This window comes from Neodiprion pinetum, chromosome 1, assembly GCF_021155775.2.
Source record: "Neodiprion pinetum isolate iyNeoPine1 chromosome 1, iyNeoPine1.2, whole genome shotgun sequence".
NCBI classification, from domain to species: Eukaryota; Metazoa; Arthropoda; class Insecta; order Hymenoptera; family Diprionidae; genus Neodiprion; species Neodiprion pinetum.
In genome coordinates this window covers 24,461,410-24,482,958 of record NC_060232.1, presented here as the reverse complement: position 1 = coordinate 24,482,958, position 21,549 = coordinate 24,461,410, and the positions used below count along the sequence as shown (strand labels likewise).

General features: G+C 35.9%; 1 protein-coding gene and 1 long non-coding RNA gene across 4 annotated transcripts in view; one reads left to right on the top strand and one right to left on the bottom strand.

Annotated features, from left to right (window-relative positions):
- LOC124210964 (titin homolog) overlaps positions 1–21,549 on the bottom strand; it is a 42,903-nt gene that overhangs the window by 3,313 nt on the left and 18,041 nt on the right. For 2 of the 3 annotated variants that reach the window (XM_046609482.2, XM_069133895.1), the window contains exons 2-7: positions 8,310–8,558; positions 7,893–8,054; positions 7,411–7,715; positions 6,624–6,897; positions 3,729–3,829; positions 267–2,824 (exon numbers count right to left, since the gene is read on the bottom strand). In XM_046609482.2, the coding sequence (XP_046465438.1) occupies positions 267–2,824; positions 3,729–3,829; positions 6,624–6,897; positions 7,411–7,715; positions 7,893–8,054; positions 8,310–8,558 (3,649 nt within the window). Of the gene's footprint in view, positions 1–266; positions 2,825–3,728; positions 3,830–6,623; positions 6,898–7,410; positions 7,716–7,892; positions 8,055–8,309; positions 8,559–9,484; positions 10,294–21,549 lie in introns of those variants that run through there. The other variant, XM_046609473.2, reaches the window with a different exon arrangement.
- Positions 7,931–11,079, top strand: LOC124211066 (uncharacterized). Its single transcript, XR_006881377.2, has 3 exons — positions 7,931–8,075; positions 10,187–10,460; positions 10,770–11,079. It is a non-coding gene; the product is annotated as an uncharacterized lncRNA (long non-coding RNA).

Here is a 21,549-nt window from a genome sequence, read left to right as displayed (position 1 = left end):
AATATACTATCATCACTTTAGAATTTTGTCAAGTATAGAACAAGACTACCACTATCTCTAGGGGCACTAAATTATTCAACATCCAATTATGATGGCTAGCAAAATTTGAACTGTATATATGAGTCGAACCTGACTTGCTGAATTTCAGTGCAATTATTGTCAACAGGCTAGTGTTCAAACTCCAAATTTTGGTGGTCATCGATACTTAAAGTTTTTGACATGAATGATATTGGGTATACATGCAATAGTCAGAACTAAGTACGTACCTTTTTTCCGAACAGGTCGCTTCGTGCACAGTACCAGTCAATAGTTTCCCATCTAATACCATGATTTCCCCTCGTTCGTAAGTTTTGAAATTTTCCAATACCTCAATTCCGTCTTCGGTGATGTCATCGTTAAATCTAGTGTTATTCTTGATTTTCATTTCAATATTCTCAATATAACTTGTCTTCGTATTGTCTTTTAATCGTTTCTTTTCTGTGTTTAGTCTGTTCAAATCCACCCGAGATTTTTCGGCAACCCTCATGCCAGCAGCGCTACCCTTAATGATAAAGTCACAAACCCTGACACTCCTTGAAGTCTCTTCTATGCTTGTCTTAGCTTCACTCGTTGGAGAAATATGTTCTATATTGTTAATGTCTTTTTCTCTTCTCCTTTTGATGGATTTTGAAGTATCAAAAGTGTCAGTCTTTGTAATAGTATCACTAGTAACAACGTTCGATCGCGTTCTTCTACAGTTATCGATCGATCCGTTACTAACAGATAGTGCAGGCATGGGGTTGCCTTGCAAGTTTTTTGACGGCTGCTTGTTTGGATCGCCATCATATATTTCTGTTTCTGATAAGTCGGAATCATCAGAATCAGATATAGGCATCGGTACTCTGAATATTTCTGGTGAGTTCGTTCTTTCCAACCACGCGGCAACAGCATCGGTTATAGGATGATCAGACCGTTTAGATGCAGCGTTCACTTCCTGTATGCCAGCATCAGCATCGCCCAGAGAGTCGACACCAATGGAACTCGTGCCAATCACGTTCCCTTCCACAGTAGTACCAGGCCTATTCAAAATAACCTTTGGTTCAAAATCTGTGTCTAATGGGAAATCGACTTTCTGATGCATATCATGTGCTTTTTGTGTTTTGGAGTGGCTATCTATCCTGGAAACGGGATTCTTGTTATTGTTTTCGTTTGTATGATCATTTTTAGTAGAAGATCCTTGGGCAGGTACGTCTACACTCTCATCTTTGATGTCAATCTGTGAAATAGTATTACTGGGAACTTCAGCAATCGGGACCACCTGATCAACAGATATACTTTCAACCTTGTCATCTTGTAATCTCAAATTATCATCAACCTTGCTACCCTCTTCATTGTCAGATTTAACGTCAGTATCTAAATCTGGTCCAGGTGTAGGTTCTCTCACAAATTTCAACCCTTTGGCACTATATTTTCTCCTAGGTGGTGCAACTGGTGCACCAGTGAGAGGTGGAGAGGGGGTAACTGAATGAGGGGACGATCGGGTGACTAAAGATTCATAGCTTTCTGGCAGTCTGTGAGTTTCGGCGTTTATTGGAGTCGTTGTTTGATTGATTTCTGGACTGGTTGGCCTTGAACTTGGCTTTCTAGCAGGCAATTGCGACGCTGAATTCTCCAAATCCAAGGCTTGCCTGGTGTCAGGAGAAACTGATCTCTCTCTGTCCTGCAACAATTCTCTAGATACTGCAGTTGATGCTGAATCATTCCGCTGAGGATTTCTTGACTCACGCTTGTTGCGAGCGGGCTTTCTTGCATCCATTGCTTTGGTTTTACCCTTCTTCACATTCTTATTTCCATTTTTTTTGTTTGTCAGTTCACTTTCAACTTTTTTACCATTAGAAACAAGACTTGATTTAGATTGATTCGAGTCTAACGTAACTGACTTTATATTTTGACCATTTGTTCTTGTAGTTTCGTTCAGAGTTTTCTGCTGGGAAATATCAGATTTCTTATCATTTTCTTCGATCGACAAGTTAGCATTGTTGCTGATTCCATTCCTTTCTGTATCTTTGCACGAATCTGTGTAACTCGTTAATGATTCAGCAACGCTTTCTGCTGTAGGACTATTTGATACTACAGGTTCAGATTCAATGTTATTTAGATTATTGATATTATTTTCATGCTCAACCCTGTTTGATGCCTTAATCTTGACACCATTTTCAGCAGCAGGACGATTTTCACCAAATGGCTTTTGGTTTTTTAAAATTGTAGTCTCATTCGATAACGAAGATTGCAGATTTTTTACGTCCTCTTCAGAAGCAACCGATGCTGTCTTATGATCTCCCTTAACTACTTCTCCAATCTTCTCTGTCAGTGATGTCCCTTTACAATCTGATGAATTCGTTTCTTTCTCAATGATATTTAATACAGTTTCGCGAATGTTTTCAGTATCTTTTACCCTTCCATTTTCCACTGTAATTTCACTTAATGTTTGACATCCTGAAATTCCATCGTCTAAATTCGTTAGATTTATATTGTCAACTGAAATACGCCTATCCTCATTCTCTGTCGTTGTTACTTCACATTTGTCCACTCCTGTTTCTGCAGGATGTGGCAAGGAAGGCGATTCAGCGTTCTCCAAATTAGGTGTTTTAACATCAGGTGCGTCAGACACAACAGGTAATGCGGTCCTGAACTGAAACTCTTGAACTTCAGGATTGAGCGGCTTGGAGATCACAAAATCATTTGGTGCTGCAGTCACTGTACTTGTAGACCAAGCAGGTTGAGACCAATTAGAACCAGATTCAAATTCTGAGCTGTACTCCTCTTCCTCATCTTCCGTATTACCCTGTATTATAAATATTTTTCAATCAAACATGGTGCAAACTTAAATTCCATGACTTTTCAGAAACTATACCATCGACTTTAATTTATCATTATAGTGCTCATATCTAACTTGACAACGTTTCTTATTAGTCTCACATTTGTGTGCCCATGATATCCAGAGTATTTTACACTTTTACTCGATGAGTTTGAGTGTCTACTTGTAACAAATATTCTCGGCAAGAAAGATAATTTAATACTCTATTTAAAGGAATTCTACGATTTGATTCACGTTTTGAATGGTGTGGAACAGTTTCAAACAAATTTCAAGTTACGATCATACCGTAAGATATACTACCAATGCTAAAATTAACAGTGGCACTGAAACCTTGATTTTCTGAGTGTAGAAAAAGATATACTTGCTAAGCTAAAATTAACACAGTGGCACAAATCAGCGCCTAAAATTTTAGATTTCCTAAGGAATAAGAAATTTGAATTTAAAAACCCATTTCATAATCTAAGAATTTCAGAATAGTGAGTATGAATCTGAAATCTATGATTAACAGGAAAATAACTTGGCAGGCAAAAATATATCAGCAAGCTATCAAAGCAGGTTTACAAAAATACTTCTACACGGATGACAAGTCGGAAAACACCTATCGCAGGATTTATATTTTATAGAATTTGTCTAGACTTTTTCTTGGTCAAATGCTGTTTTTCCAATCGAGATTTTTCAAATACGCATTTTTGGTGAAGCTAAAATGAGGGATTCTTGCCACAATATTAATACAGCGCCTTGGTGTTGCATAACTGTACTTAGCTACTGTAGGTAATTGGGTATGGAGACTGTGCAATTTGTTAATAATTCATTTAAACCATACAAAGATATTGCAATACTTATAAGATAGAGTAAAAGATCTGAATCTTACAACTGCAAGAGGACGTCTTTGCTTTCTCCTTTTCTTCTTCTTCCTTCGCTTGGCCCATAGTGCTTCACTGGGAACAATGGCACCGTTTTGTATCGTTACACCTGAAACGAGGGAAGTAATTATATATCGAAAATATTACCATTTGTTCTGCAATAAGTCATGTCAACTGATCTTTGCAATTCCGTTGACTTGCGTTAATACGTGTAAGGTATGAGATACTACATTTTTTATGTAAATTGATGTAGCATTTCGACTGAAATCAAAGCTAAAGTTGAATTCCAGTAAGTTTCGTCACAATTTTATAAGATAAAATATATATTACACGACAATGAACTTAAGGCGATAGAAACATCGAATAACTGGTAATAAATTACGCAATCAGATTGAGTGTGGTAATAATTATGTTGACATGATTCAATATTACATCAGTATCATCATTCGATAGGACAATAAATGAAGTTTAATAATCTATGTTAATTAGCGGTAACTTACAGAAATAGAATTTTGTTCCTGAAAATTTACAGAATAACTAGCTACATAGATACTGTATCGACAGATTAACACATGCGACTGAACTGAGATTCAATTTCTAAGCTTACAGCTTTCGCTTTGAGTGCTTCACACTATATTTATCAACTCTATTTAAAGTACAGAAATGCGCAATGGTTGCCAAGTTTACTCTTTAAAGCTATTGTGCCTAACGCATTTCGCAAAGTCATACAGAAAAGAATAAATCAATTATTGACTTACAATTAAATAGATAGTATAATTCAATTTCGTGATATATGTAACTTCAGTTCAAATGGGGAATGACTTCAGTGTCATTTGCAAGTTAAATCTCCACGAGCAAATATCCTTTCTCAAATCTACAATTAACCAACCTAAAATATATACATTTGTAGTTTCTTTCATGTTCAGTTCAACTTCAATCATGAGTAAATAGTATTTATAAATACAAGCTCCCTAGAGTTTCATATCAAATCTCTTATCTTCACTACTTACTACGTTCATAAATTAATAACATCATGCGCTATAACTCCCAAGTAAGCTCAATTAAAGTAGAGAAGTAATGATAATTAACAGGTAAGAATGTACTCAAATATTTTAATATTGACTCTTAATGAAAAATGTGTTATTGTTTGATTTTATATTTTGATGAGGTTGATTTTAATATTCCATGATATTTGGTGCAAATACGGTTTGCTGAAACACAAACAGGGTGGACAGGTTTCTGTGAATTTATCTAAACGGATATGTAAATTTTCGTATGCAGAAGTTTTAATGTTTGCAGTCAAATTGTAATAAAAAATAAGGTATCCATTAATTAAGACATACGATGGCAGATTACACTAAATCAAATATAGTCCAAGTACGACTTTATTCAATAGTCACTGAAGCATTTATTCCCGAGACACATGCATTGCAATCACTGAATACCATTGATAAAGGATTTTAGTTCATTCGGAAATTCTGACCAAGGTAGGTGAACAGAATTTTGAATCACATATCTGTTACAATCGTGCGTTATTTTTAATAAATAACTGCAACTCGGAAATAAATTTCCTTTATACCAATTAAAGAGTGTAAACCTTTCTTCATAAGCCCCCTCCTCTTCAAGACAGTTAAATAACGATCTTATAAGTGGAGTATGTTTGGAACATGTGTGTTAGTTTTTAGTACACAAACCCATATTGCTACTTGTAGCAAGGTCAGTTATTTACCATTGACAAGAAATTTCACAGTGTAACGTGCAATTCTATCAATTATTTATAAAACTTGCGGTCTGTGTTCTGCAACTTAGTTTGATAATGAAACGGGACTTTGTTGCTCTATAGTAAAATAAAAATATTTACAATGCGTGGTCAACAAAAATCACCTGGCTGATGATTTGATGTGATTGAGTTGAATCGCTCAAAGCAAGTTATGTAGATACATGAATAATTGCAGGCACATAAATTGGATCTACTTGGCTTAAGGTTTTCGAACATATCCATAGTTGATGAAAAGTTTGTAAGCTTACATCAGAGGTTAATTTTCAGTCAAAATGGAAAATAGAAATTTGTGTTATATAAAGCCCTTCTACTTTACCTTCTACTTCAAGTCTTTCAAACCTCTATAACAAAATATACTTATCTCATCAGAATACACATTACTACCGATTTTTACGGAAAAAATGAAAATCAGTAGTTTTCAGACAACTGTAATGTGTATTCTAATGATGACTACCTACTAAACTATCCCTTATTATAGAGGTTTGGAGAGCTTGAAGAATCAGCTTCAAGGACATATGCATGAATTTAAAAACTGTTGACTAGTTTACAAGTATTTTACAAAAATTATAATAGCGACCTGTTAGACTTGAGCTAGAAACATCGTCTTTTGGGAGGATCTTTTTTCCATCAAACACTAACAATTAGGGGGGTAGGAGCAAAAAAAAAAAAATATTTTTTTTAACCACCCTAATTTTTTTTAACTTCAAACTTCAATTCGAAGATAAATCACAGGATCATCGTGGATCTTTTTTTTATCTCATCAAATGGGGCTGGAATGGCAACAATAGTTAATACACCCATACACTCTTTCAATGCAACTAATTCTACATGAAAAACAGAAGGCCCGCAAGTAACACTATCGATCATTGCGTTATGATAAAGATTAATAATTTCAGGTACATGTGTAGTACTCTCATATTAGTACCTAAAAAGTATGTGTAATAATCTATTAACACTAGTTTCTCACTCAATATGCATTCTTCTTATGCAATATTAAAACCTGTATCAAACCTAAAAGAATTTTCAATAAACTTGGGTTTCGTTTACATGATAGATACTGTGGAACTTTATTCCATGATCGCTCTATCTGCCAATACCAAAATAATTGATAATCTAAACTTACCATTCATATTGACCATCGGTGGGCCAAACATAAAATGACCTGGATATACGTAATGCTGTGGCGGTATATGCATATGTGGTACTATCTGTGGTATGACTTGAGCAGGCGGTACACATTCAGTTGTTGTTTCGTCAACAACGAGAACTTCTGAATCTTGCACTTCTTGTGCTACTTCTTCATCTCTGTTCTCACAAGTACTAACGAGTTCTACGCTTGCAGGCGCTGCAGCACCCCCAACTTCGTCCATTGATACAGATGACCCACAGCTTCCTGCCTACACGTAGAAATGGCACGATTAAAACGTAAATAGACGGTATTGATACAGCATTTAAAAGGTTTCACAGTACAAAGTTCCTCATTGATGTTCAATTTCAACAAATAATATCTATAAAGATCGATTGTGCTAGAACAGAATTTCTTCCAAGATGTTCATAAAAAAATGTGTTCGAACATGCAGGGGAATTTTTGGAATAAGATCATACGAATGTTTTTATTCTGGCGTTTCACCTCGAGTTTCGGGCCCTCGTTAGGCTATTATTTTCATCGCTATAAAAAAATTCGTATCACCTTACTCCAAGTATCCTCTTGTACGTTCATTTCAGTGGTCAAGTAAACTCCAGTTCATATGTTTGATTATTACATAAAAGAAGAGATTGATTGAAATAGCTTCTAGTTTGTTTGTCAAATTACTGTAACAAGTATATATAATAAATAGATTTAATATTATAATCATTATAATTATTACAGTAATTATAAAGCAATAAATTAACAAATAATCGGTAATTGCCTGAGAGTCCGTCGAATGTGAAGGAGGATGTTGTTCTTGTAAAGACTCCGGCATGTACTGAGGGTTAAACCATTCCACAGGTCTAAGTGGAACGGGCCCACATGACATCGCAGCAAGTACATTAGGAGTGGGATTTCCAGGAACAGGAGGGCCGACTAACATAACTGGATATTCGTAGTAATATCCAGTGACTTGGTCATAGAAACCTCCATATGCAAATTGGGCTGCTGCTTCTGGTACAATGGCAAAGTTGCCTCCGTTGCTACCATCCAGCAATTGCTGGTCCTCTGCTGTCTCGCTACCATCTGGAACCAACAATCATCAATGTTAACCACCTTCCACCTATGTTGGATTTTCTTCGCAGTAAGTTGATGATTATACATACTTTGCATTGGATTGCGATTAATTATATAAGAAAACTTCAGACATTTATATGGTAATTTCCAAATCATTAAAACGGTGAATGATATTGATCACATTACCAGCAGTGGAATGTGCTGCAGACTGGCTGTCATTGGTAGATGGAGTGGTGGTGGCGCTGGTTGCACTCGTACTTGCAGTACTAGCCAAAGGTTTCTTGCGAGAAAGGTAGCCTTTTTTGAAAAGAACATCCTGCCGAGGCGTTGTTATTCTCATGTATTCCTCTGTATAGAGATGTTGTACACGTGAGTATTTTAATTGTGAATTATGGGTAGCAGAACGATGGGAAGATTTGAACTAAAAATGATTCTTCCTAGAATTTTCCTCCAATTTTATTATTTACTGACGATAACGTGCAAGGAACTAGTTTCGAATCATACAATGGACATAAAGTAATCCTGATACGAAGTTATCTTGCAAAGCTGCATTATATGTTTCAAGTAATACTTCTATTTTAGCTTAAATGTATATCTCTTTACCTTCGTTGAACACAATTTTCGGTTTTGTTGGATCATCGTCATTCTTAGATTGCGCAGACTTGGATTGACCATTGTACAGTGATCCATATCCGTAACCATACGTATTTGTAGTATTGTTATATGGCCTGGTGCGTTTGTAAGATGAATATCCTCCTTGCATATTTCGCTCACCCCTTGCAGATCCATTTCTATTCTCTGTCTGATATCCATTGTGGATATCATCTTCTTCGTCTTCTTCTCCTGGAGGTGCTGGAAATAAATAGTGATTTTGATTTAGTTGAAATACATCAACACATACTAATGTGATTAAGCGTAACATCAAATACCTGAGTCATACAAAATTTTATTAACATCCAACATCTTTACACATAAATACGTTCAAACTCAAGCTATACATAGACATGAAATGAATATTCAGTAGAATGAAGACAGAAGATGGTCAAGTTACAAGTAAGAAGTATAAGTGAAAGCGGGCAGCTTCAGTCGCTGGATTTTAATGCTTGTATTTAACGAAAGCGTCAGGTTATAATCAATAAGAATATAGCCATTAGAATTGCAGTTTAAGCAGACAAGCAAAAAGGAACTTGACATCAAAAATCAACGTGTAACATTGCGGTATCCAAAAAAATTCAAATTTAATATTGAGGTTAGCAAAATAATACACAATAAGCTTCTCCTGTCTACGATAATAAAAGGTAAATAAGTCGTTTGAGCAAATATTGACATACCAACACATTGTCAATACTAATCTGTTAGTCAAAAGCTACTTGTCTCAAACTTAGAAAGCATCGGAATAAATTGGATTTTTGTTTAGTCACATTCAGCAATTTACTACATATTGATAAAAATTTAACAATATTTTTAATTAATTTTCTCAAAAAATTCGACTTTCTGCAGCCTCTTCCCAAACATGTTACGATTACATCTTTCACATTTGGTACATTTTTTTATTTCTACTTTAAGAGTTTATTAGAGTTTATGAAAATAATTTATTATACTGTGATGAATGGAAGTTACAAAAGGATGTAAAAAATTGTAATTGTGGGGGGATATTTGCATTAATTATCTACTATTCTCATCTAAGCAGGCTACATGAAATTTACTATTCTAAGAACTTTACAGAGCAATTGTTAGTTGTTAATAATTATGAGTATTGCTCAAATGATTGCCCGTACCATCTTGGTACCGTGCTATAAGTAGAGCATGATTGGAAGAGCCAATGACATGGGAAATTCTTCGTTGGCGGCGCCACTGCATTTCTGATGCTGATTTAAATGTGCTTTAATAAGTGGCTCCTTTTTAGTTTCAAAAATATATTGTATGATGAGGAAATGAACGATCATCGATTGTTCATCGATACATTCAAATGTCTAAACACAGTTTAAAATTGGTCGTGTATTATCACTGAAATTTTGTACATTTTAATGGCAAGTGTACTCAAGAATAATTCAACTATGATTTAAGAATATTATTCTTTCATTTGTTGGCATTTTTAATTTATGCTATGTAATACCGGAACATTTAAGACTTTATTTATAAAGTATTAAGTGACGTTCCAGTAGGTTAGCGTAAGAAAACCTTCGATTTAGGACAACTAAGTACAATGTACAGAATATGTGGTATCGGATTATATCAGACATTTATCATTTTATATAAAGAGGTTATTTATTATTCTTAGAAATGTTGCATCGTTTAACATCATCTTGGTTATTCTTCAAAATTAATGTGTGTTTTAGAAAAAAGTGACGACAACGAAAATCTTCCACTTGCGTAGCTTAAGTTCAATGAAAATATATTTGGTTATTGGAAATTCAAGTTCGTTCGCTCGTATTCGTTCGTTTTTTCTTCTTTTACATAATTACATTGGTACTTTTCAGTTGCATCAATGACTGACGGATTAACTGTACACAGCACCTCTCTATCACACACCAAGCCTCACGTTCGTCTACTTAGACTTTTGAGTCAAGCCAAAGCCGGTAGGTTGTCTGTCAGCCCAGAACTATTCTAGTACTAGAATAGTACCAGAATAGCAAGCTGGGAAATGAGAATAAGAGGAGCCAAGAAACTCGAAGGGGAGAGAACCAGAGGAGACTGTTAAAAAAAAGTGGAGAGGGCTCGGCACTGGCTTGTCGCATAGCAGTGGACAAAAAGGTATAAGCTCGTCCACCGTTTCCTAAGAACCCTACAAAATCATTTGTATTTTTTATCTCACAATCAATCGGTTTGTGATTAATGGTAACAGTAAATATTATCAATGATTGATCGTATTACAATGATTAGGAAAGCATACACAGTCATGCCAGACAAATTACAAGATTTGGTAATTTAATGCCAGCAACTTCACTGATTTAAAATTCAGCGTCCAATTTAGATACTGATAAAATAACAGATAAAAAATATTCAGTACCGAGCAAAGTTATTCGTGTAATAAGTTCATCGATTCGATACATTTCAATTTAGGTATCGGACATGGGTGCAGAAGAACCTTGGGATACATACTGATCAGCGTTTTTGAGGACAAATGATGAGCAGAATAGAACTTTTCTAAGGTCATCTCTGAGCTTGAAGGTACCAAGGTTAATTGTGGTCTTGTAAATAGAACCGTACATTTTCGACTGAGTTAGACGGTATAGACGAGGTTGAACGAATCTGATAAATAATTCTTCCATTCTTATGCACAGTTCAAATTTATATATAGATAATAAATAAAAAATTTGGACATTATTTTAGGAAAATTATATTAGAAAAATTTGATTACTAGCACAATTTACTCATAAAAACATCTTGCAGATTTGTTGATTGTCGTCATACACGATCTTCGAAATTTTTATTCAGCGTCGTCATATACGACCCCATATTACCTTCGGTCATATTACAGATGATTTAAATACCGCGTTCTCAAATAGGATGGTGCACAATAATCAGATAACAAGGGTGTCCTTTAGCAGGTAAATTATTTGCTCAATTATTTTTCGTGCCTCATTAATCCGGGTGACAATAGAACGCATAATTTTCTTACCCAGGTTATTAATCTAATAAAAATATTTCTTTTTACATCTTACTTTCGTGTTAATGTCATTCTACAAAAATTTAATAACATCGTGATAAGTTGGACATTTTTCCAGAAAAATGATATGGTATGAATATAATTTGGATATGAAAAGACTCAATCATTTGTTTCCGAGTATAAAGCGTGTCTATCTAGTTTTCATCAACTTTTACCATCGTAGTTATTATTACCATTATTACTATACTCGTAAGTGAATATTGCCAATATTCATGCTTCGGCAATCGTTACTATTAGTGATCTTATTATCATCATGGTAACAATCGCACCTGACAATTGCCAATATTCACTGTGTTCAAACACGAACAAAAGTTGTTCTAAATTATCCCCTTACCTATTGATTGGTGAAATTAATTTTTCGAATGATTTCAGTGAATATTCGAGTAACGCTTTTTCTGGCAAATATAAAACCTATATATTATTTGCGATTTGTACAAAAAACTTATAGTAGATCAGTACAGCACCGTTTTAAACAAGCAGATAACGTTTTCCATACATGATTTAAAATTGATACCGCAAGTCCATGAACCAAAGACGAGGACGAACGGTCAGAGACGCTGTGCGGTGATAAAAGCAAAGTTCATACCGTTGAGGTTGCCATGATTATGAAGCAAGCGCTAACAATGCTAATGATCAGCGTTCACTTAAATTTAGTTCGGCGCTCCGGTACTCGGATATTTTAGGTTCGGCACGAGTCGATAAGAAGGCTACAGGCCGTGTATTATTCGCATATCAGATATATAATAAACGGGACATGATCTAACTGTCCGAGGTCCGGTCTTTCACTTCGACTTTAATCCAAGTTTAAATCTAAACGAGAGACTTTATGAAAGCAAAGTTCGACAAACAAAGATCAGAACGAGATTACGGGTTTTAGATGAATCCTACGATCCTTACAGATTGTTGAAATTAAAGAAACTGATAATTGGACTGTTTTACTGCACGCAAAACGACTGATCATAGCGTATCGTAATACTTCGCATATCCACGCAGTAATAACAATTATATTAACAGACACAACAAGGTTATTATATTTACGAGCAATTTAAACAAAATTCAAGGAACTAGAGGAAAAGATAGTGAAAGAATTGCATCAGTAGATGGAAAAGCCGGCATATCGAATTGCACTGATGTAGGTAGCTAAATATAACATGTACAATAATCATGCGTGAACGGTACAAATGCTTCGACTAATACAATATTGTAATTTTTCTTTTTAAACCATATCACATATATTTGAAAACGGTACTATGCGCGTTATTAACTTCAGTTATATATTGCAGATATCTCAATTGAATATAGATTATTTGCACAAGAGACGCGTTATATAGATACTGTATAATTATTGTATGTACACGCACTCTCACTCTTGCTTTATAAACTTCAACGCTAATTAATAAATTTCAGAATAACTATATACTTGGCTGCAATTTTTAGACAAATAATGATATCCCGTTGAGAAGCGAACGATCGTCAACCGGGTTACTGTACTATTTACCGGCAACCATGCAGGGCGTAAGACTCAAAGTTAGTAGATACCGTTGAATCGATTTGAATTTCGGAACACATTCAATTTTCCTGCAGTATGCTCATACATAAGCATTAAGCATATATCGAACGGGCATTTTTTAAAGGGAAGTTAAATATTCGTGTACCGGTGACACTTGATACTTTTCTCATTCATGTTTGATCAATATATACTTGTAAGTTTTCGTACTCGTTCGGTGCGTACGGCAGCAGCAGCAGCAGCAGCGGCGTGCGCCAGCTACTTACATGTTCAAATAATAGTAACTAACGAGCGAGCGAACGACAACTTGAACGTTGAAAAAATAATAAAACGCATATGTTCGATTCGTATGATCAAATTCATTGCGTACATTGATTAAATATACCGAACGAGGGGAATAAAGGTTGTAGAACAAACGCAACCGGGTGGCGGCATCGTACTGAACTTAGCAGCAGACGAATAATTCGAATCCGCGCAACGTTGCGAAACTAGGATATTATGCGTACAGGTATGCACACGCTGTATACACGTGTGACGTGTGTGTAAAACAGTTCAATTTTGTCGCAATGTACGTACGTATGTACATTTCAACGTTCATCTGTGTCAGTTAACAATATCTATACAGGACTCGGGAGGTACCGACCGGTATGTACTCGGGTACTAGCGGAAAACCAAGACGAGTATCGAACCTCCGAGAAAACTGGGAGGGATACGCGCTTGCGCGACGAATCAACCCTCCGCAGCTTCGTACTTCTGTATAACTGTATCTATCTACATATATCGTATATATATCGTCGACCCGACGTTCCGCATATACTCTGTGCCAATATCTACGCCGATGCTAGAATTCTACACAATCTTCTTACGTAGAAATCTTCGGTCCGTCGCTTCTCCCTCTATCTATTTCTTTCCACACTGTTATTGAACGAATATATTAGGTAATCTTTTCTAAAGAGACGTATACGGGGCGGGGTTGAAATTCCGAATTTGAAAAGTTCAGAAAGCGGTGAATTTGGAATTTTTTTGTGGCGAGACTTAAAGTAAAGAAATCAAACCTTGACGAAACATCAGTTTCGAAAGGATAAAATGCCGAAAGGGCGTAACTACGATAAGTTTTGTTTTTCGGAATTTTTCTCTATCGGGACTTTACTTTTTGAAACTTTGCTCTATCGTAACTTGAATTTTCGGAATCTTGCATTTCGGAACTTTGTGCCGTCGGCTTTCCGATCGTTTGAAACTTTGTTGTTTCGTAAAAATTTGATTCCTTTGCTTCAAGTTTCGCCCACGTATACATTAAAAAGTACGTTATTGCACAGCTTGTTTTACTCTTGTAAACATCATTTTGGCCATTACAAGTTACAAAATCTGACGTTACGGATATGATATCAGAGTAACCGATAGATATAGATGTTAATTTCATATTTAAAATACACCAGAAGTGGCTCATTGGACTCATTGAAATATTTAAGTCAGATGTTTAGGGAGTGCCCTGGTCGATTTCGACGTTGATTTATACATCTCCAAATATCAAAGCCCGTGTATCTGAAACGCATTTTGTTCAGAATTGCGTATAGAATGGGATTGTTAAACCCGTTTCCGCGTTTTAAGTACGTGGACTTCCGATATTTTGAGATATACGTCAACGTTGAAATCGACCAACGGGCACCCCGTTAAGAGATGTAACGACAATTAGATTTCTACTTGATATTCTAATTATCTTTAGTTTTGTGGCGTATTCCGATTTCGAGTGTGAAAATTATTAGCATGTTTTGAGCATAACATCCTCAATGTGGCAGTGCAAACAATGATTACTTTGCATTGAGCGTTGAAATAAGTGCTTGATGAAATTCCAAGTGATTTTGAGGAAATGAACCGATGCAGGTCGGTAAAGTTTTTTGACAGTCTGAAGAAACTGTTTTCCGACTGTGAAATAACTCCGAACTCGCAACCAGTTATATTAGACTAACCGTCATACTAGTGCTGATAAATATCTTGCATTGTTGTGATGAAACGGAATCCAGATCTCTTTCAATCCATATGACACCATTGACATTACATTAATTAACACATTTCAAAGAATTATTGACATAAATATCAAACGCACAATCAACTGCAAGGACATACTAATTTCAGCATAACATTCTATATTTTGTACACAAATTATTTTCAACGGTATCTGCCTTGACCTTTAATACCTTCAATATGGAAGTGCACTAAGCAAAATGACTTCAACTATTGCAGTATTAAGTTTAAATGTACTTTCGTAGGAAAATAGGTCTTAAATTGATAAAGATATCGTGATGTGATCTCTACAGATTTCTCTGTGATTTGTTCACGAGTCTGACCAAATAGTTATTTTTCTTCATATTTTCATGTGCTTCTCTTTGGGAGAAAAGCCCATTTCGATTTGCATCCGACAATTTTACACACAACATATTGCCTACGACCTTATTTGACTCGGGTTTTATTTTACGCGAACTTATCGTGCACAGATATTGTTCGACGCTGACTTATTTTACATAACACCCAAGTGGAATAAGTCCGTGGCGAATAATGTCATATCGAATGATGCTGCGTGGAATACAGGTCGCGTATAACACGTTTGTGTGCCAAACTGGTCTGATCCGAAAATGTGCCTTCTCGTTTCTTTTCTCTTTAACAAACTCATCTATAATGCAAACATTTGAATTCTAGGGAATAACTTACTGTACTTTGAACAGTGTGTAACATACACACACGTGTAGATTACATGCCATATAGACATAAGTGATATTTCGTAAGAACATAAGATGCGTTTATACGATGCACGTTTCATACCCGCCAGTCTTCCGATGATATTGTTTGTATATACTAAAAATATGTAGATGTAATAACTCACTTCCGGCTTTATTCCGTGGACGCAAAGGTACGTTGATGTGCATACGGATGAAAGCCGTTTTATCCGCAAATTATTACCTCTTAGCGCTGTATACCTGTGCATGTGTAGGTACAACAAGAGATGCATCGCACGGCATTCGGATACACGCATTTCAAACGCTTCTCGTTGTCATTCTACACAATTACTACAGGATATGCGAGTTCGTATGTTTTCGAAAATTAACAACGGCCAATGTACCGAGATAGGCATAGAGAAAGAGATACGTAGAGATAGGAGAGTGACGGAACAAGAGGGCGATACATCAATTGTATACATACATATATCGCATGTCTAAAGTTCAAACGACGTTCAGTACATGTGCTGCATAAACGTAAACAATGGACCGGCGTGTAACTTGTATATGTATATATATTCAGTATGAGTGGTGCAAGTCGTACGCATGGATAAACGTTTGTATATATGCTAAAACGGTCTGTAATAAAGAACAATGATTGAGTCTGAGATCTGCAATTTTATTAAAAACGTTTCCTTGATAAACGTGATAACCCCGTGTCAGATTAGACAAACGAGATCGAACTGCAAGCGAGACTAGTCGCAGTAGGTATAACCATTTCACATGTTGTATGAAATGATTGGTCAAAGACCTTTCAAGAAGTGATTGTAAAAGTAACCAATGGAAATCGATCGCACAGCATCTAACTATTTAAAAATCAAACAGGGTAATTTAGTTCGTCGGAGTTGTTCGGTATTTTAGACGCTGTAATAGAAGAGCTGTATCGTGAGTAGAAAAGGTGCGTGCATGGTATAAATACGTTGTATTTCCTAAGCTTTAAGGGGGCATTTACGGCCATAAATTGATTTTTAATTTTTTGTATTTTTGTACACTTTCATCCCTCCTCTGAATAGGCTCGCATCAAATGGGGTCCTAAAAAAATTTTTGGGGGTTGAAAATCTTCATTTTTCATAAGTCTGCACACGGCCAATTCATACGCAAATTAAACTTTGAATGCATTTTTTTCCACTTTTGATTTTTACACGTTGGTTTTACAAGTATTCTTCACACATTATCATAGGATTTTTCTAAAATTCTCACCCGGGAGTGAGATACTCTAAATTTTATGTTGCAAAGCGACTCATTTTTCGTCAGGATTCTTAAAAATGATATATTTTCTTTCAAAATGAAGCTATTCGAAAAATCATATGACAATTTTTGGGCATTTGCAAGTAGAATATGCAAGAAAAATCTGTACGTTATGGTACAAACATTAATTGAGAAACCTTGCGCGCAATGAATTTTCACCTTTTTACATTCTGTTAAAATTGCACTCGGTACATCTATCTGGTAAATATTTATGAGAATCTAATGAGAGAAATTTACTTTTAAGAGATGTACGAAATGCATACCTAAAACCTCTAAAATTTTTTTACGTTTTCTGAATGAGAAAAAAATTCACCAAAATATCCAAGAATTTTTTGAAATTCCTGTAAATGGCCCCTTGATTATTGGCAGAAAGAAATGGAAATGAAGAGGATATCTGCACAACTTATCCCGATTACTGGGGGGAGGGGGGGCGCTATCAGACCCAGGCTAGAAATGCAAACCTCCCCTATTGCGAAACTAAGCAAGGGGACGGACACTTACCCCCACTTAAAAAATTGTACTCTGAGGTAGAATTTTCACGCAGAGTCCGGACTCTCCACCCCCTTTCAGTCAGCCTCATCTCGATTCGGGTCGATTCGACCCGCCCCTACAGTTAACGTTTACATTGCGACAGAGGGTAGTTGAGGTAAGTTTATTACTTCTCGCTTTTTTGTACTAGTGAGAGTACAATTTCATCTAAAATTATTCAAATTTAAAAAACAATGATCCTGTGCTTACGTGATTTAGATTGAAAAATGGCGAAACGCTCTGGGAACGATGTGGGTCGAGCACTTCGTCCGCGTGAAGCCGAGCGTGAAGCTGTGAATTATTTTGAGGATGAGAGCGAAGACGACGTTGATTTTGTACAGTTATATTATCGCAATGAATAGTTTTAGACAGAAAAATATTTATATTTTCAACCAAAATCTCCTACGTTCACGCCTAAAAAAAATCATGCGTTCATGTAAAATAATAAGGGTTTCAATTTCATTAAATGATTTTTCAATATTTTGTTCTTGAAAGGCACGCTCTTGAGTTTCAATTTGCTTTTTCAACCGTTGCATTTCATAAATTTGTCTTAGAATTATGAATTTCTGAGGACAACTGCTTTTTCCCAAGTTTGTGTGTTTATTGTTATTTGTATGATAAATTTTGTAAAGAAAAAACTTATATTGCAGAATTTTATCGTAAAGTAGAAGCCTCGGATTGTTGAGAAGATGTTTCCGAGTCTTTTTGAGCATAGGGTTAATTCGAAAAAAAGGAAAAAAAAAATGCGCCACAATGATAGACTTACTATTCTTATTAAATATATATTTATCATCACGTCTGTTCGACCGATCACTACTAATCACACTATTTTATATCTTACGTCAATAATTCTTCTGTATAAGCGGATCCTAAGAATTCTGTTTAAAAATTTTGAATTCATTTCGTACGCCAGTTATGAGATACGATACGGTCATGCTGTAATGTTTGAGCAATTTATTCGTTGCATGCGATGTGTAAATTCATACGCGTATATTTTGAAGTTAATTGTAAAAAAAAATAATAATAATAACAGTGGAATAATAGCCTTCTTTGAGTATAAGTTATGGATTAAAATCAACTACAAGGTAAATATATCGCTAAATCTGAAATGAATTATTACGATTCACATAAAATTGATGTTACCGGATAATAAAAACTAATAATTGCGTTGTTTACAGCAGGTTTGCAGCCGTTACCACATTTAACCCCCCCTCGTGATCATTCGTAACTCAAGGAAGTTTTGACAAGTTTTACATTATGGATTAGTATTATATAACCCTGATCTGTCTTTGGTAACACGCACCTATTTCACTTCGGGCTTAAAGTATGCATTACATATGCTTGCACCAGATATATTATTATTTCTTATCTTATACAAGAAGTAATTTTTTTCTTTTTTTTTCACGATAAGAGAAGCGCCGCGCTGTTCACATCTGCGCGTTATAACAAGACGGATGCGTATGTATATATAATATACATATAGAATAAAAATCGGACTTATGAATACCCTGATATGTGAAGAAATTTCGACGCCAGTCACGTAGTTTCAATACTTATGCACATAACGTACATGTTCTAATTAATTTTTACATACTTGTACCCCTGACATATGAGAAAATATGCCTCACAGAACGAAAAATAAAAGCTACAATGTATGTATGACAAAGATAATGACACAATATGCTGCAATAATGTGGACATCGTGACACAACTCGACGATAATCTCAGTCAATTTTTCAACGTCCTCCTCACAGCGTTTCTATCTTGGTTTACGTAACAGGTAGGTTTATTATACACCTTGCAATTTTCCTCAAATCCTCCGCGGCAGATATCCTTGTCCTACGCGTCGTTATTCCGACAATGTACAAAATTCTCACTTCTAAGAATACAACGAATAAGCGATAAAAAGAATAATTAACAGTAAAAGTAAAAAGTTAAGAAAACGAAACGAAGTTGTTTGAAGAAGTAACAATAACAACAAACAACAACAAAGAAATAATAATCCCAGAGAAACTTCCTGCGCAGGCTATATATATATATACTTATAGTGTTATTCGAACACCTCGCAATTGAGAGACCGTATAACATTGTACATAATTCTATTTTCCACGCATACCACACGTGTAATTACATTCTTTCTTGCACTTCTAACGAACCAATACAACTTCTCGCCGTTAATTAATTCTTACGGATAATGGTGGATGTTTGGAGCGTAGCTTTGTAACGACGTGTACGCAGTTGTCCGGCAGATATTATATTACATACTATATTATACACGAAAGTACAAGCGATATAGATGCGTTGCGCTTACACGCACTGACGAGTATATATATATATACACGCATGATGCTGAACCTGTGATGAATGTGCGTCTACGCGCTGTTATGTGTATTTAAAGCTTATCTCGCACCGTGACGAAGTAAGGAGCGGGCTAAATAACGCGAACCCCAAGAGACAGAATGTGGTTGACAAAATAGAGAACAGACATCTCTCGGTGAGCCGTGAGCCGATGGTATAGCCGGCTCTTGAGTGATTTGGAACGGGCGACGATAATAGAACAGCTAAGCACTTTGTTGAAAACATTCGACTACTTACCTGAGGGGATTTCGATACGCAGCCTGCTCGGAGAGTTGCTCGTGCAACTCGGGAGCAAGTCATTGTTGTTGATCTCAAGCGCCATAGTAACATAGCTGGGTAGGTATAATGATCGCGAGAATCGCTGAATGAACGTAATAATGATTATACACCAACGATACAGGACAGATGTCTCTACAACTTACAGGTATGCGTTATTTACCGTTCCTGACACAACTTATACACGTACATAGAGGGTGTACACCTGTGTCAGATGAACAAATGTTCAGTTACGTAAATGAAGATAAGTGTGACCATTGAAGAAATACGTTAGATCTACGCCGTTCGCACATTAAAATACCCGACCAAACGCCCAGGCGACGGGCCAAATTCTTCGTGCCGGTTGGATGGATAACAACGAATTCGACTCACAATAAATTGTTATTTACATGTGAACGAATCAATTAATTAAATACAAGTTTGTAAAGTGAGAAAACAAACGCAGAAGTCTCGTTAAGAATGATAATATTTATCGGTTTGTTATACCGTTATTCTTTTTAATTTTTTTTCTTTTCTTTCTCCTATTTCATCGGGCAGGTGGACGTTATATATAAATTAGTCCAGCTGTTTACTCGTAAGTCGACGCGCGTGGAGGGAATTTCAAAAGCGTAGGTAATCGATGAAATGAACAATTTTAGACGCGATTCAACTGCGAGTGCGCGTGATCCATAAGTATACATATTATATATACATGACAAATGGTCGTTGAGCCTTGGCGATCTTGATCTTGCGCACACAGACCACACACTTTACACGGCTCGTGTACCTTCGAAAAGTGTACCTTTCATCGGTTCGCCGCCGTGGCCGGTAGAAGTTTCGTTTTACGTTTATAGTTGACGAGCGCGTGGTTTTGAGTCACGTGCGTCGCCCCACCTTGTTATATATACAGGTATACACGATGTACACACACACACACACACACACGCACAGCCTAGAGCTTCTCTCTATAACCTTCTTTCCTTAGATTAAGAATCTTTGCGCACGCGGGTTCGTCTAACTTCGAAGCTTGAGAACTTTAGATAGATAGCACACGTTATATATACCGCATATACAACTCATGTATGTGTGCGTAATCAGAGGTAGAGCTTCACCGTACAACGACCACAATTTGTCTAGCTTAAACCTATATCAAATATTGAAAACAAAGGAGAATAGAAAAAGCGACGCATCAGTCAGAGACGTGTAACGAATTTGTATCGCATTGTAAAAGTTTATCAAATTATTTACAGTCGAACCGTGCGAATTCGCGCGTTTCAAGTCGAAATTTTCAACTTTTATCAATCGTCACATTTTTCAAGTACCTGTGTAAATAATTTTTCCGCGATACAACATAATACTAGCAGTGAAACGTGCAATTGCGATTTGTTGCTGAACATAGAAGAAAAAAAAAAAAAACAACAATCATTTCTCAAAATACGCCGCCATTTTGAATCTCCGGCAAGCAAATATCTTCGAATTCTGAATTCATATAATTATCGATACATT